Source organism: Ovis canadensis, chromosome 13, assembly GCF_042477335.2.
Source record: "Ovis canadensis isolate MfBH-ARS-UI-01 breed Bighorn chromosome 13, ARS-UI_OviCan_v2, whole genome shotgun sequence".
Taxonomy (NCBI): domain Eukaryota; kingdom Metazoa; phylum Chordata; class Mammalia; order Artiodactyla; family Bovidae; genus Ovis; species Ovis canadensis.
Window position 1 is genome coordinate 92229790 of NC_091257.1, and position 15942 is coordinate 92245731.

The 15942-nt window shown below is 53.6% G+C and overlaps 1 protein-coding gene across 1 annotated transcript in view; it reads right to left on the reverse strand.

The window, feature by feature from the left end:
• PREX1 (phosphatidylinositol-3,4,5-trisphosphate dependent Rac exchange factor 1) overlaps nucleotides 1-15942 on the reverse strand; it is a 178537-nt gene that overhangs the window by 30755 nt on the left and 131840 nt on the right. The window contains exons 11-16 of the mRNA XM_069548769.1: nucleotides 15293-15393; nucleotides 14762-14865; nucleotides 14567-14616; nucleotides 12392-12467; nucleotides 5086-5158; nucleotides 263-405 (exon numbers count right to left, since the gene is read on the reverse strand). Coding sequence (XP_069404870.1) covers nucleotides 263-405; nucleotides 5086-5158; nucleotides 12392-12467; nucleotides 14567-14616; nucleotides 14762-14865; nucleotides 15293-15393 — 547 coding nt within the window. The remainder of the gene's footprint in view (nucleotides 1-262; nucleotides 406-5085; nucleotides 5159-12391; nucleotides 12468-14566; nucleotides 14617-14761; nucleotides 14866-15292; nucleotides 15394-15942) is intronic.

Sequence of the window (15942 nt, forward strand, 5' to 3'; positions counted from 1 at the left end):
GGGTGGGGTGGAAAAGAGGAGAGGGGAAGAAAGAGAAAGGGAGCCCAGCGAGCCCAGTCTCCTCTGTCAGGAGGGTGGTCTGGCCAGGAAAGTGGCCTGGCGTCTGGGCGGTGTTGCCAGGCACCGCCTAAAATCTCCCCCTTACTTCTGGGCGCCCCAAGGTGAGCCCAACTTCTCCAGCCACAACCTGAAGGTTGCGCAGTTCCCAGGCCTGCAGGCAGGTCTGAGAAGGAAGATACAGCAAGCTCAGCTCTGCTCCTACCAGCAGGCGCTTGGCCAGGATGTTCTCCACCAGCTTGAAATCATTGCGAAGCTGTTTGTTCTTGCTGCTGGTTCCCTCCATCTCCTCGTCTGCATGGAAGCGGAAGTACTGGGACTCATCCTTGAACTCGCTCTTCTCCAGCACTGCAAACCCACAGACACGGGGTCAGGTTCACACGGGGAGCTTTCAGTGGTATCTGCTGACTAGCAGCCACGGGCCAGGACCAGCCCCTGGACAAGCTTGGGTTGGCCAGCATGGTGTTCTAGTAAGTAAAGTCCTGTGCCAAAACTAACATATTAGGATAGTTCACATAAAAGCCTGGCTTTTTGACTCTCATGAAAATTCTGAACTCATCCCACCTGCTTATATAAAGGCATGTTACAAAGCCATGTAAGGTACAAAGCTGCGGAACCACAGCAGAAATAAAGAACCAGCAGAAGAGAACAGCTATCACATAAGAGGACACTGTTTTATGGGAACTTAGCATATGATGGGGAGAAGGCAATGGCACCCCACTCCAGCACTCTTGCCTGGAAAATCCCATGGACGGAGGAGCCTGGTAGGCTGCAGTCCATGGGGTCGCCAAGAGTCGGACACGACTGAGCGACTTCACTTTCACGCATTGGAGAAGGAAATGGCAACCCACACCAGTGTTCTTGCCTGGAGAATCCCAGGGACGGGGGAACCTGGTGGGCTGCTGTCTACGGGGTCGCTCAGAGTCGGACACGACTGAAGTGACTTAGCAGCAGCAGCATATGATGGAAGATGAACAACCATGTGGAGTATTCCACAGATGGTACAGGGAAAACTGATTCACTTACGGGGAAAAAAAAAATCAGATCCCTACCTCACACCATATATAACAATAAACTCCTGTTCAATCAAAGACCTAAATAAGAATAGGAAAACTAAAGCTCACCAAACAAAATGCAGGCAAGTATCTTTGTCTTAAAACAGAAAAGGAGTTCATATACAAGACCCCCCCCAAAAAAGAGCAGTATGATAAAATTAAGGACTTCCATTCAATAGCAAGGCCATAGGCAGCCCACAGATTCACAATTAACCGTCTGGTCTAAAATCAACAAAGGAGAAATCTTGAATATACAGGAAACTCCAACAAATCAACCAGAGAAAGCTGGGAAACTCATAGATAAATGGGTAAAGGATATAAATAGGTAATTAACAAATGGGAAAACCTAAGAGAGTGGTGAGTGCCAAGTACATGGAAAGGAACTCACCCTCACTAATAATCAGAAACAGACCACAGTGAGACCCTGTAGACCAGGGGATGGTACACTTAGCCTCTGTGGGCCAAATGTGGCTCACTCCCGCTTTTTATAAATAAAGTTTTATTGGAACACAGTCACACTCATTTGTTTATATATTGCCTGGGGCTGCTCTAGGGTCACAAGGAAAAAGTTAAATAACTGCAAAAGACTGTACGTTCCACAAAACCTGAGACATGTACTATCTGGGTCCTTACAGAAAAAGTCTTCAGACCTCTAAGACTAGGCAGGAAAGTGAGTAAAAAGAACTAGTAACAGGGGCTTCCCTGGCGGTCCAGTGGTTCAGACTCTACGCTTCCACTGAAGGGGATGTGAGTCTGATCCCTGGTCAGGGAACTAAGATCCCATATACTGTGTGACTGAAAAATATTAAAACAAAAACAGGAAAAAAAAAAAAAAACTAGAACAATCAGCATGTGATATGGGCTCCGTAGATTACAATTTAACTAAATACCTTCTAGTGCAGAGCACACCAGGAATATAGGCTTAAGATCACTTACTCTGCAGACAAAGGAGGACTTGCTGTACCCCTTTTAAAGACAGGAAGACTAAGGCCCAGAGGAGCTAAATAAACTGCCCAAGGTCACAGAGCCTAGGCTCCTCCTCTTCATCACACTGCCCAGCCTGGCCTGACGGATGGGTACAAGGACAAATTCCATAAGGAGGAGAGGTCAAGGCAGTCGTCTGAGGTCAGTGGGCCCGGGAAAGAAGGACAAGCAGCTGCCTTAGCTTCAGGCCTCCCCGAAAGCCTCTGAAGACATGAAAAGCATCAAGAGGCCTTTCTTTCTGCCTTCTTCCCTTCCCGGGACAGCTAGCTGTTTGTGAGCATGGCTCTCAGGCCACCTCTATTACCTCCTTGGAGAGAACAGACGCTCAAATTGCTGCTTTCCCCAGAGCTGGGAGCCAGGCCCCAGGAGGCCGGCTGGCTTCCCCTCCACTGTAAACACGAGGCTATAAGTCTCCGGGAGAGGGAGGAGGAGGCACTGTGCTGTGTCTTCTGTCTCAGCTGAAATATCTGGGGAAACAGCTGGAACCCCAGAGTCCAGGAGCTCAGCCAGGTGAGGGCCAACCACTCCCAACTTCCAGTCAAGGCCACTGGCCAGGGCTTTGTGAGATGCAGGCACAGACCATCGCTGAAAGCCTTGGTCAGTTCCCCCCTGCCCACAACTTCAAGGCCATTTAGCCTCTCTGAGCCTCAGTTTCCTCATCTGTAGGGATAACCAATGTCCCCGAGCGGCCTCAAAGATTAAACCATGAGCCTCAGTTTCCTTGTCTGCACCTACAGCAAGGGGGTTGGACCACTGCCTCTCGGCCCCTCCCCGGGGACACCGCAGGGCCCCGCAAACCCAGGTCAGATACCCCGGGAGGCGCCAGGCAGGCCCCACCACGCCCTCCACCCGGCACCCTAACCTGCATTTTGCAGCAGCCGCCACCCTAGGATCGGCTCTTTCCTCTTTTAGCCTGGTCTGGAGTTCGTGGCAGGCAGAGGGGCCTGAGGGCGGCACCCTGCAATTTCTCTCCCTGAGCGTGCCCGAGGGTGTCAGTGCTGCCCGGGGTCACCCCCAGCAGAAGGTCCTCAGACAGCCACCTTCCCGAAATAGCCCTGGGGTGGACCCCTAATTACTCTCACCCACAAATGAGAGGTTCCGTCCAGCTGACGGGAGGGAGGGATGGGGCTCGGAAAGATCCCTGCAGGGAACAGAGTGGGTTTCGGGAATGACCCGGGCTGCCCTGCCTGGGCCCGACCTGCCCCTCTCAGCTGTGGAGTGAGCCCCAGTGCCCCAGAGCTGTCAGAATGCTGAGCTCAGACGGGGAGGGAAAGATGGGGAAACTGAGGCTGAAAGGAGAGGGCTTTGCTGTCAGCAAGCTGAGTCGGGCCCAGAACTGGGCCTGCTGGCTTCACAGCAGGGGCCAAACCTGATGGCCTTTGACCTCACAGGGCAAAGGGACAGCAAATCCGGCTCCTGGACCAAGTGTAGAAAGCTGTGGCCCCCAGTTTGTTTTTCTAAATAAAGTTTTATTGGCTAAACGTCATACCCACTTGTTTATGCATCCCCTGTAGCTGCTCTCAGACTACAGGAGCAGAGCTGGGCTGTGGCAGAGACCGTGCGGCCTGCAAGAACTAAGACATTTACTGTCTGGCCTTCTACAGGCAGAGTTCGCCAACCTCTGAGCTGGTGCACAGAGCAGACGCTGGGAGGATTTCTGGCCACTCCTTCCCCCAGCACGGCTTCAGCTTATTTCACGGTTGTGTGACTCTGTCACACACACGCACACACACGAGGGCAGGACTTGTATTTCTTGTTCACGTCTGGTCCCCAGAGCCTAGCACGGTGCCCACAGGCAAAAGACACGCTACGGATGAACAAAGATAGAGCGGAGGTGTGGACTCAGCCTCACGGGGACAGGGCAGTCCCGGGAAGAAAAGGGAATTGAGCTGGTCCAGAGGGGGAGGCAGGAGAGGACCTCTCCGAGCTGGTCGGGGGGGTCTCGCTGGAGAGACCAGAGCTGAGCAGAAATGCTGGTAAGTCGGGGGATGAGGCAGGGAGGGAGGGGCCCCTGGACGAGGGAAACACTGCATGTGACAAGGCCCTGAGGTTGTTCTGGAAACCAGAGAAAGGCTCTTTGTTGGCAGTGGGGGTGGGGGAGAGGCCAAAAGTCCACTCATCCTAAAAAAGTGGGAACTTGGGGGCCCCCCGGGACCAGAAAGAACTTCAGGGCTCCCCTGGCCACAGAGCTCACGGGTGGCCTGGAACGCCAACCTGCCTGGGTCCAAATCCCAGCCCCTCCGTGCACAAGTGTCCTAACTGCCTGGGCTTCTGGGCCTCGTTTATACACGGGCCCAGAATGATGTTATACCAACATCAAAGGACCAGCCACAAGGATTAAACTAATTACTACATGCAGAGTTCTTAGGGGAGGATGGGCCCAGGATATAATCTCTCTGTTATCTTAAAGCGGTGTCAGTGGAACCATTTCTCTGTCCCCAGGACCATCTCACACCATCCACTCGCCTCCCCTCCGGCACATTTCTCCCTGCGGGAGAAGGAGGGACATGTCTGAGAGGCGAGGCCCTGCCTGGCTTCCTCCCTCTCACACTCACAGCCCGGTCCTCTGTCCCCACGGACCCCTCTCCTCCCCTCCCAGGAGGCCAGTGGACCAGGCCCACCTTGCCCAGCCTCGCTGCCCACCCTGGGAGGCCGTCTCCCATCCAGGACTAAAGGCTTGGAAAACCCATGGATTTGATAGCCACCTCGGTCCCCACGGGACACCTGAAGTGGTCTCTCCATTGGTGCAGAACTGGGGGTGGAGGAGGAGGGGAATGCATGAGCTGGCCCAAAGCCACAGCAGTCCATAGGCCCACACCCACTGCCTTGCTGGGCAGCTGCCAGCCTACCACTTGCTGTCTCTGGGCCTGTTTCCCCTGGCTGAGACATGCACCAGGGACCAGGGTCCCTGCCAGCAATTCTGTCTCAGGACAGACCCCACCCCACCCTACCCCCTGGGGAGGCTAGGCTGAGCGGAGGGCTGGATTACCGTGATGCATGAAACCATTGTTACACAGGCCCACTCCAAGCGCCACCGCCTCCTCACGTGTCTGGCAGTCACCCTAGAACAGAACAAGAAGGGGAAGGTGTTAGGCGGACCTGGCCCAAGGGGCTGAGCCAGGTGGACAAAGAGCCCACTGCCACCCCAGGAAGGGAGACTCCACGAGGGCAGGGATGTGCCTCTGTCTTATTTACTGTGGTACCGCCAACCACGTCTGTGATTGTTATTTACAACTCCCAAACCAGAAAAATATATAATTGTATGTTATTTAAATGTGACAAATGCATGGAGTATCATGCGATAAACACTGCAAAAAGAGAAATGGAGATTTTATGTGGCAGACACTTTTGATTGCCCAGCGACAACCCTCCCCTGCCCCATCCAGCCCTGGTACTGAAACCCTTACTGTTATAGATGGCAGTGCATCTATCTAGATAACCTCAGATCCCAGTCTCCACTATAGCCAGTGGTGGCCGATGAAACACAAGCAGAAATCACTGATAGGGAGCTCTGGAAAAACACTTTATTCCTGGCCTTTTGTATCTCTTCCTCCTGCCTGCCTGGAACACAGATGTGATGGCTGGAGCTCCTGCAGCCATGTTATATCACAATGTGATCTGGAAAATAGAAACATACTAAGCAGAGCAGAGCAAAAAGAAAGGGAGAGGGTGGTCCTCAAAGATATCATGAGATTGTCTCCCAGCAGCTCTGTCTCACCAAACTCCAGCCTTTCCTTGTACTAAAGAAAATAAACCCCTGATTGGTTTCAGCCTCTGTAGTTGGCTCTCTGATATTAAGAAATCAAAGTTCAACTCCTAACTGACCTGGCTCTAGCCAGTGAGACATCTGGGGAAGCCTACCAGGCAATCCTGGAAAATATCTTCCTCCCTGATAAAAGGGAAAAGCAACAGCACCCCTCCCTGCCTGGGATAAAATTATATGAGGAAGTGATGCAGGGACCGCAGGGCCATGTCACGATCAAGGTGGCAGACTGCTGAGGATGGCGCAGAGAAGGACAGAAGGTTCTTGATATGTGGTGCTACCGACGTGCGGCATGGTATTTGCTTAGGCCAGTGTTTAGTTGCGTTTTCTGTTCTCGCAGCTGAAAATACTCCTAAATCGGGGTTCTGGCTCATCTCAGCCTTCCTGGAGGAAGTGGCAACCAACCCGAAACTGAAGAACGAACAAGCGTGGCCAGTGTGCTGGGCCCCTGCTGGGCCCGCCTTCAGGGCCAGCTCTCCCACGTAGAATGCTGCTGTGAGCGGAAGGTCCCTCCAGGCTTGCTACCGCCAACCCCTGGCCAGGTTGAGGCCACGGGGTCCAGACAAGCCCAGTGCAATGCCTCCCGCCCCAGAACATGACCCCTGAGCAGAGAAACCCAAGGTCAGGGAGCAGCTGGAGCCAATCCTGCCTTAGAGCGTGCCCTGGAGACAGTGCCCCACCGCGCCTGCTCCTGAGGAGCTGGGAGTTTCCTGGTGCCAGTTCCTTTTAAGGCCGGGCTCCCGGCTCTCTCCTGACTCTGTGGGCGCTCCAAGGCCTTTCCAGTAAGTCACCATCTCTTTTTTATATTCCTTAAGTTAGCCAGATTCTGTTTCTGCTTCTTACAACCCAAACAATCTCAGTATATCCAGGCAAAATATGTGAATTGTGCGTGCATGCGGGGAGGGACAAGCAAAGGAAACAGCAGGGACAGAGGTCCAGAGGTGGACGGAGTCTGCAGCACAGAAGACAGCGTGGCCAGCAAGGACGGGGTGCGGGTGAAGGCCGGCTCCACAGGGAAAGGGCCTTTGCTCTATTGTGTTCCCTGCTGAATTTGAAGGGCTTAGAACAGAGCCTGGCACACCACAGGTGCTTGGTAAATACCTGCTGATTGGATAAAGACATGGTGAGCAAGGGCTAACTCATGCAGGAGCTTGTAGCCAGGTCAATGAACTTCGACTCCATTCAAAGGGTCACAGGGCCTACAGCCCCTCATTTAAACAACTGCCCGAGTGAGAACTGATTCCAAGAGGCCCTTGACACCCCCAGGCCAGAGGCCTGCACTCTGGGTGTATCCCCCCACCCCCCCCCAAGCCCGCAACCAGCAGCAGAGTGGCCGGGCAGGGAATTCCTCAGCTAAAGGAGAAATGAATTCAGAGCTGCAGGCCCCAGAGCAGAGCCCGGGGCAGCCACTGACCTCGGTGTTTCACTGCCCCAGGCTGACTCATGGATGACAAACCTGTGCTGTGGGACCCCAGGCTGGCGGCTAGAGGGCTGGCAGGCTCTGAGCCCTGCCAGGGGCGGGGGGCTGCCATCCATCCCGGGGGGCTGCATCCACAGCCACAGCCTCCCGCTGTGAGGGGCCCAGGAGGTGGGCAGGCCGGGGGGAGGGGGTGCCCAGGCTGACGTCTGGAGCCCACTTGGCTCTCTGAAGCTCTCACAGCCTGGGCTCCCAGCCTATCCCCTCCCCTCTTCTCCCCAGAGGGCCCTGGGGTAACCCACGGGGCAGCTCCCAAAATGAGAACAGCAGCAGGATGGATCCTCTGCTCAGGAGTGAATCACACCAACCCTGGGTGCACCCCCCACCTGAAGAGTAAGCCCCCACCCACATCCCACCAGCCATGAGGAAATGGAAAGTCACAAGCCCCCATTTTCTCCCCACAGTGTAATCAACCTCACCACCTGCAACTCCCTGCCCCCTGAATGGCCCACCAGCCCCCTGGCTGGGGGCTCCAGCCATGCTAACAGCCTTGAGGCTCAACCTAGGGGCAGCTGCTCTTATTAACCTCATTTCACAGATGAAGACATTGAGGGACAGACAGACCAGTGCCCAAGGTCACAGCTCGAGCATGGAATCCTCTTAGAGCCAGGCCTTCCCTCCAAGTTACAAACAGGGAAACTGAGGCTCCAACAGGGGAGGACAGCTGCCCAGGATTGTCGCCAGGGCTCCTGCCCCGTCCTTGTTTATCCTGTTTCCTCTAGGCTGGTGCCTTGAGCTGCCAGATCGCCCTTTGCCTGCTCCCATCCAAGCCTCGCCGCCCCAACCCCTGGGCGCTGGAACCCGCACCTCCATCAGCATCACTATCAGCCTGGGGTAACCCACGGGGCAGCTATCACTGGCCATGGGGTCAGCATGGCAGGCACTCGGGCACATTTCTGCAGAGCCGGCACAGGAGCCAGCAGATGCCAGCCTCCCCACAGCACCTGGATCCTGGCCTGACCTGCTCTCACCTGTCCCAGCCCACTGCTCCTTTTGATGGTCGCAGCCTAGGGCGTCCTGGAGCCCAGGCAACACGGACCAAACACCGCAAGCAGGGAGGGGAAGAGAGCGAACCTGAAGCTGGGGCCCCCGCGTTCAAAGCCCTGCTTGGCCAAGCCGTGACCGTGGGCAGCTCCTTAACCTCGCCGAGCTTCACGTCCTCATTTGCATTTTTTTAATCCCTGGATTTGCTCCTGACTTTCCAAGGCCTCTGCCACCCCTCAGTGGTATTCCCTGCTCAGACTCCACAGTACAGATTATAATCAATAGAGAGGGTTATTACTACTATCTCTATTATTATTATGGACTACCAGGGCATCATGAAAGCCCCCGTCACACACACATACAATCTTATAGGAGTACCCCATTTCTGTGTGTCCTGAGGCAAGTTATAAAACCTGAGCCTCAGTTCCTTCACCAGTAAAATGGGGATAACAACTGTTTTTCTGAAGATTAAATGAGATGATACACAGAGGTCAGAACCGATGCAATATGTAGCTCGTAAAGGACTAGGACCTCCCTCATTCTCAGAGCTAAAAGAACTCTGATTCATCCAAGGACTTGGCAGGGAGCCTCCAGGAATGAATTCTGAGGAATTCTAAGCCACCCTCAGCAATCCTTGTTGTCTTCCCCAGGGAGTGGTTTAGGGGTATATGTGGGACCCACCTGGCCATGAGACCAAGAGGAAGACCACTTGGGAAGGGAGAGGACTGAAGGAAGTTCCCTCCCCCAATAAACAGAGTGAGAAAGCTCTCTTCACCTGTCCCGGCTGCCTGCCTTTGGCCATAGGTCTATATGGATGCAATATCTGGGGCTGTGGCAGCTGTCTTATGCCAATGAGGCAGCGGGCAAGGTGGTGGAACGAAAAGATGGAAAGAGCCTGGGTGTAAATGGCATTGTTGAGCTCTAGGATCATGAGCTCTGGATATCTAGTTATGTGAACAAAAAAAAAAAAAAAAAGCCTTTATTGTGCAAGTCAAGTTTCTTCTTATGTGCAGCCACAAGCATTTCTAGCTGATCAAGGAGGTTTCAACCAACATTTTGTTTGAAGAAGCAGAATGACCTAGAAGTTAGAAATGAAGAGGTGTTCAAAGCAAAACAACCCTCCTGAACTACACAATTATATGTTTTCTTTTTGACCTTCCTGCCAAGGTACAAGGTGGGGATGATGTTTATCAAGACTTGCCATAACCAGTCTTCAAGGTCACATCCTCATCACCAACCTCTCTCACGCAGAGAGACCCATATGCATACCGTCCTCCCCTTTCACTGACCGGAGCCAGATGCCAGCTGTCTTTTGGTCAATCTCGTGGAAGCCATCCTATGTCAACTCCAATTAGCTTCCCTGTGTCCCCAGTCCAGGCCAAGCAATGGGAGGCCTGCTGCAGTGGACAGAGGGTCAGCCGTCCACTTGGACTCCACCATCCTCCCCTTGCCTCCACTGCAACAGGATGCGGGGGGGATGGGGGTGGGGCATTCTCAGGACCTACTGACAATGACTTGGGCTATTCCAGGGGGCCTTCGGCCAGGATCATGGCTAATCTGACATCACTGGCCCAGAGCAGGTCCCCCCTGTGCCTGACATCAATCACAAAGAGAAACCAGCGGAGGAAGTTGCTCTGGCTAGTTCTCCTCCTTGCTGGAGTGCTCCAGGTCACAACCCTGAGCCTCCCTGGCTTGGTCAAGGACCTTGGAGTTCTTCAAGACTCCTCTCTCAACCGCCACCCACAATCCATCCATCCAACAGCAGATTTGTTAGGTCTACCTTCAAAAAATCCAAAACCTGACCACGCTTCCCACCTCCCCCGAGGCCACACCACTCTCAGGGGAGCACTTGTGCTCCCCTGCCTGTAGTTCTGAATCTGGCTCCTCATCGGTCTGTCTGTTGCCAGCCTCATCCTCCAACAGCCCAAAGATCTTATCCCACCAAAATCAGCTGCTGTCTCATCTGTGCTGGGAGCCCTGCAGTGGCCCAAGCCCTCCCAAGAGGCCATGCTAGTAAAGCACACACTCTGGGCTGGCTTCAGGGGATCCTATGGAGAGGGTGGTGTAGTACAATGGTTAGCAGCTCTGTGCTTCCAAGCCATGCAACTCTATAAATTCAAATCCAAGGTCATTTTAAGACCTCCCACATTCTAGGGCCCCACATCCCAGCAAATATATTTTAAAATGCATTCACATCCTACATTAAATACATTTTGGGGGTTGAAAAAGTTTTTTCAAGGCATTTTCTAAGCTTGCTTTTGAAGTTATTTGACGCCAAGAAGGCTTTACTTTACATAGATTGGCTCTGACTTCTAGGCAATCATCAGGAATTTGTTCGGCAAGAGAAAATGCAGGCAATAAATTGTTTTCGAATGGAATGAAGTTTCTATGAATGGGAAACTGAACAATTAATGAGGCTGCCATAGAGCTGCACTCTATAAAAGTTTAAACAGGTATCCATTTCAGCTTCACAGTCCTCTCCTTGTCTGTGGAGCCAGTGCATTCTTCTTATGAACTATGAATGAAAGTTCTTGCAGGAAAGTCTGCAGAACCAAGGCAGAAGGGGATAAGATGGGCCCACCAGAGTTCTAGCTATGCAGCTGCCAGGCTGTGTGCCCTTGGACTAGGCACTTGGCCTCTCTGGACCCCAGTTCCCCACCTGCAAATGGGGTGGAAGACTCAGTGAGACAATGCACAAAAGCCCAGACAGGCCCTGGCCCAGAATAAGCATGCTGTGAACAGGAGCTACCAACTGTAAGAGAAGGCAGGCAGGAGGGTTCACAGCACCTCAGCAGAACAATCGCCGTGGCAAAGCTGCAGCAAAAGCGGCTCGTAGACTCTTCCAAGACTCTGCCCAGCCCCTGCTCCCTGGGGACCTGTGTGACGTGAACAACCTGGCAAGCCTCCACCTGGAGGCTCCAGTTTGGTGGCAGGACGGAACCAACTTGTCCCAGTTGGCCCGGGATCATCTCACGTTTAAAACAGAAAGCCTCAAGGTGGCAGTCACCCCACTGTCCCTTGACTGACGGCTAAAATGTGCTCTATCCACCCAACAGAATATTACTCAGCCTTTAAAAGGAAGGAAATTCTGACACAGGCCACAACAAACCCTGAAGGCCTTATGCGGAGTGAGACAAGCCTGACACAGAAGCACAGACACGGCCTGGCCCCTCACACGGGTCTCCCCGAGCAGGCTCAGAGAGGGCGGGAGGGCGGCTGCCAGGAGCCGGGCAGCGGGAGGAACAGGGCGCTACTATTTAACGGGGACAGGGTTTCGGCTTTGCAAGATGGAAAAAGCCCTGGAAGTGGACAGTGGTAATGGTTGTGTAACAACGGACTTAAGGCTCCTGGACTGTACACTTCAAAATGGTTAAGATGGTAAATGTTATCTTATGTGTTTGCCGATGTGCTCAGTCACATCTGACTCTTTGTGACCCCATGGGCTGTAGCCCACCAGGCTCCTCTCCCCATGAGATTTCCCAGGCAAAAATACTGGAGCGGGTTGCCATTTACTCCTCCCGGGAATCTTCCCAACCCAGGAATCAAACCCAAGTCTCCTGTGCTGGCAGGCGGGTTCTTTACCACAGCACCACGTGGGAAGCCCATATTATGTGTATTTTACCACAATTTAAAAAACAATTTTATGGAAGGGAAGTTCAGGATGAGGGGACACATGTACACCCATGGCTGATTCATGTCAATGTATGCCCCAAACTGCCACAATATTGTAAAGTAATTAGCCTCCAATTAAAAAAATAGATTTAATGTTTTAAAAAATAAAAAGATAGTTGGACAGAAAAATAATAATAATTTTAAAACAAATTTTTAGGGACTTCCTATGTGGTCCCATAGCCAACACTCCACACTCCCAACGCAAGGGGCCCAGGTTTGATCCGTGGTCCAGGAACTAGATCCCACAGGCTGCAACTAAAGACCCTGCGTGCCTTAACTAAGACCCGGTGCAGCCAAATCAATCAATAAAATTTAAAATTAAAGCTTTTTAAACCTCAAAGGCCCACATCCTGGTCAGCCCCTCAGCTCTGGGTCACACCCGCTCAGAGGAGCTCTCACCTGGGCCAGCAGCCAGTCCACCAGCTTGCTCCCAGGCAGCACGGACTTGTACGTCTTCAGGTGGTAATCGCGGTCCCTGTGGAGAGGAAGCCGGCCGTGAGCCGTTCGGACAGGAGGGAGGGGAAACAGTCCCGAAGTCCCTGCTCAAAGCGCTCAGGGTCCAAGGACTTCCAGATTCTCCAGCCATGGGTCAGAGGCCAGGGGACCAGGGTGAGCACCAGGCAGGGAGTCCGGCCAGACCTGCTCCTCACTCACAGAGTCCTAGGGCAGGTCTGGTCCCAACTCAGGACCCCATCCTCAGGTGGCTCTAATGCTCTGGGAACTCTCCCCAGCCTGGGGTTCTCCAGCAGGGACGACTGTGCCCCCCGAGGAATGCTTGGCTGTGTCTGGTGACATTTTTGGCTGTCGTGATCTGACCGGGGTCGGGGGGGTTACCAGAGGTCCCATCAGCATCTAGCAGGTAGAGACCAGATGTTGCTAAGCACTCAAAACTGCCCAGAATAGCTCCCAAACAAAGAACGATCCAGCCCAAGACGTCAAAAACGCTGAGCCTGCGGAGACCTGATTCACTCTTGAGTGGCGAGAGAAACCTTCAGTTCTTCCCTTTTCTCTTTCGTTTCATCGTTGACATCCTCGCATCTAAAGGTGAGACTATGTCGACGCGGAAACGTCTCTCCAGGGGCTGGAGTGGGCAGTCAGAAGCAAGCAGGGGGCAGGGGTCTGTGACGGTCCTGGTTCTTCGCTCTGACCTGTCGTAGCATCTAATTCCTGCCAAGTTGTGGTACGAAGGGTTGTGCGGATCTTGCAGCCAAACCACCACAACTGCTCAGCTTCTGAAGCCGACGCAAACAGGTTTCTGCAGCCAGCCCTCTCGGGTCTGAGAAAGGCAGGTCGGGGGAGCTCTTCTCGGGAGCTGGGGAGCCCAGCAGGGCACGTGTGCGGTAACCAGGACCTGCTGCGGGCCCGGCCACAACCTCCTCCAGGGGCAGATGGAGGGGGCCCTCCTGTGAGGTCTGAGCTGGACCGGGCTGGCCCCACCTGCCCTCTGGGCCTGCACAAAGGGGCTCCCTGCACCTCACCTCCAAGGGGAGAAGACCCTGCCCCTCTGCTCCTGAGAGGTGGTAAGAGCTGTCAGGACAGCGGGCAGAGGCCTCTGCAGCAGGTAAAGATCACATCACCCTCCCTGGCCCTTCATCTACAACCATAAGCTTCACAGTAAAGACATTCACAAATCATGGGCACTGATACAGCCCTCACCGTGAGCCGGGTGCCACTCAGATTCACTCCTAATGACAACCCCAGGGGGGTGAGCTATGCTTATGCCCATTCCACAGATGCAGACACACAGGCAAAAGAAGCTAGTTACCTTTCAACCACCACTCAACAAACATTTACTGAGGGCTCCTCTGCCCCAGACCGGCACTCTCCAGTATGTGGCTGTTTTCCAATCAATTAATGTTACATCAGAGTTCGGATTACACTCTTCAGTTTCAAGAGTGTGAAAGTACGTGTGACTAGTGGCCAGTGTCTTGGGCAGCACAGGTAGAGAGCGCTTCTACCAATGCGGGAAGTTCTACTGGCCAGAGCCTCTTTGGGTGCTGCTGAGGGTTTGGGGACACAGTGGTGAGCAAATGCCCTGCCTTTGGTGAGTGTACAATTCAGTGGGGGAAGACAAGACAGTATACACACCAAGAGATAAATACAGAGTATGTCAGCCACTGACAAGCTTCAAGAAGAAAACCAAAGTATGTTCCAGATATGATACTTTGGAAAGGTGGTCGGGGAGGCCCCTCTGACTTGGGGACATTTGAAGGAAAGAAGGGAGCAGATATGGAAGAAAAGAACATCCTAGGCAGAGAGGACAGCATGTGCAAAGGCCCTGGGGTGGATCCTATTATTATCCCCATTCCACAAAGGGAAATAGCTGCTAACCAACTTACAGGCTGAGATCCAAACTCAGCCTGTCTGACCCCAGAACTAACACCCTTCGCCACCATGCTGCAGTGTTTCCCAACAGATTAACTCACTTGACCCTCATGACAAACCTACAGGGTAGGTGCAGTTATGAGTCCCATTGGCTGGAGAAGGAGACCGACAGTCAGAGAGGTTAAGTTACGGGCCCAAGGCCACACAGCTGAGAAGAGGCAGAGGTGAAGCTTGCAGAGAGTAACTTACTTGATCACAGGGGTATAAAGGCTGTGGAGACGGCAGTAAAGCCTCACACCCTGAAAGAGAAAAAGGGGGAGTCTGGGATCGGGCCACATTCTCCGGGGGACTGCAAATCCCGGCCTATAGGAGGGTGTGGGGAGCAGAGGGGGGCCGGTGGGGGCAGTGAGGTCCAGCCTGTGGGTCAGGGCGGAGGGTCCGCACCTTGGACATGATGTCCTCCAGCTCGCTCCGGGCCTTGTAGGTGCCATCATCATAGCGGAAGCGGTACATCACCTGCTCGTTCTTGAACTGGTGCTTGTCGGAGACTGGAAGGACCCAGGGCTGGTGAGGCTGAGTGCAGCCCCCTGGCCCCTCCCAACCTGCACAACCATCCTCACCCTCCACCCAGCCAGGCTCCATGCCAAGTGCAATTTCACCGAAGCCCCTGCCGACGCTCCAACTGGAAACTAAAATTTCAACAGTTCTTGCTATTTTTTGCAGGGACAAAGAGAAAATTCTCCTCCCCGCCCGTAACTTCACGAGGCCACCTTGCTTTTTGGGTGCCCTGGGTGAGTGCTGGATCTTCCAGCCCTGTGAGCAGTTTTGTAAGGGCAGCCATGTCCCCGGGGCCACTCTGCACCCAGGGAACAGGCGGCAGCACAGCAGAATAGAAATGGCCTCTGGGTTAGTTCCACACACAGTTGCTGAGGTCTGACCTGCCTACCCCTCAACCCCCCGCAGACCCCCACTCACCATGGTGGATAATACCATTCTCCAACAAGGCTTGGCCCAGGTTCACACCTTCTTCTGTCTTGCTGATTTCACCAATTTCTAGGAGCCAGGCAACAAACTCACTGCCAGAAATATAAGACACAGTTGAGAGGGCCACCCCCATCCTGGGACCATAACTGCCAGCACTGAACTGGCCTGATCCCACCCACTCTCTGGAAGAACAGCCAGAACTGCCTATGGGGAAGCAGAGCTCAGGACCCCACAGGCCCGGGGTTCCTGCTGAAAAGTAAAAGTGAACGTGAAAGTCACTCCGGCGGTTCCGACTTTTTGTGGCCCCATGGAATTCTCTAGGCCAGAATACGGGAGTGGGTAGCCTTTCCCTTCTCCAAGGGATCTTCCCAACCCAGGGATCGAAACCAGGTCTCCTGCGTTGCAGACGTATTCTTTACCAGCTGAGCCACAAGAAGCAGGGGTTCCTGCTGAGGCCGGATGCTTTTCCTCAAGACCAATGGCAGAGAGGTGGATGTGAGCAGACCCCAGGCCCTGCCTCAGGCTAACTGGATGGATGGATGGATGGAAGGATGGATGGATGGATGGAAGGATCGATGGATGGATGGATGGGTGGATGGATGGAAGGATGGTAGGATGGATGGATGGATGGATGGAAGGAT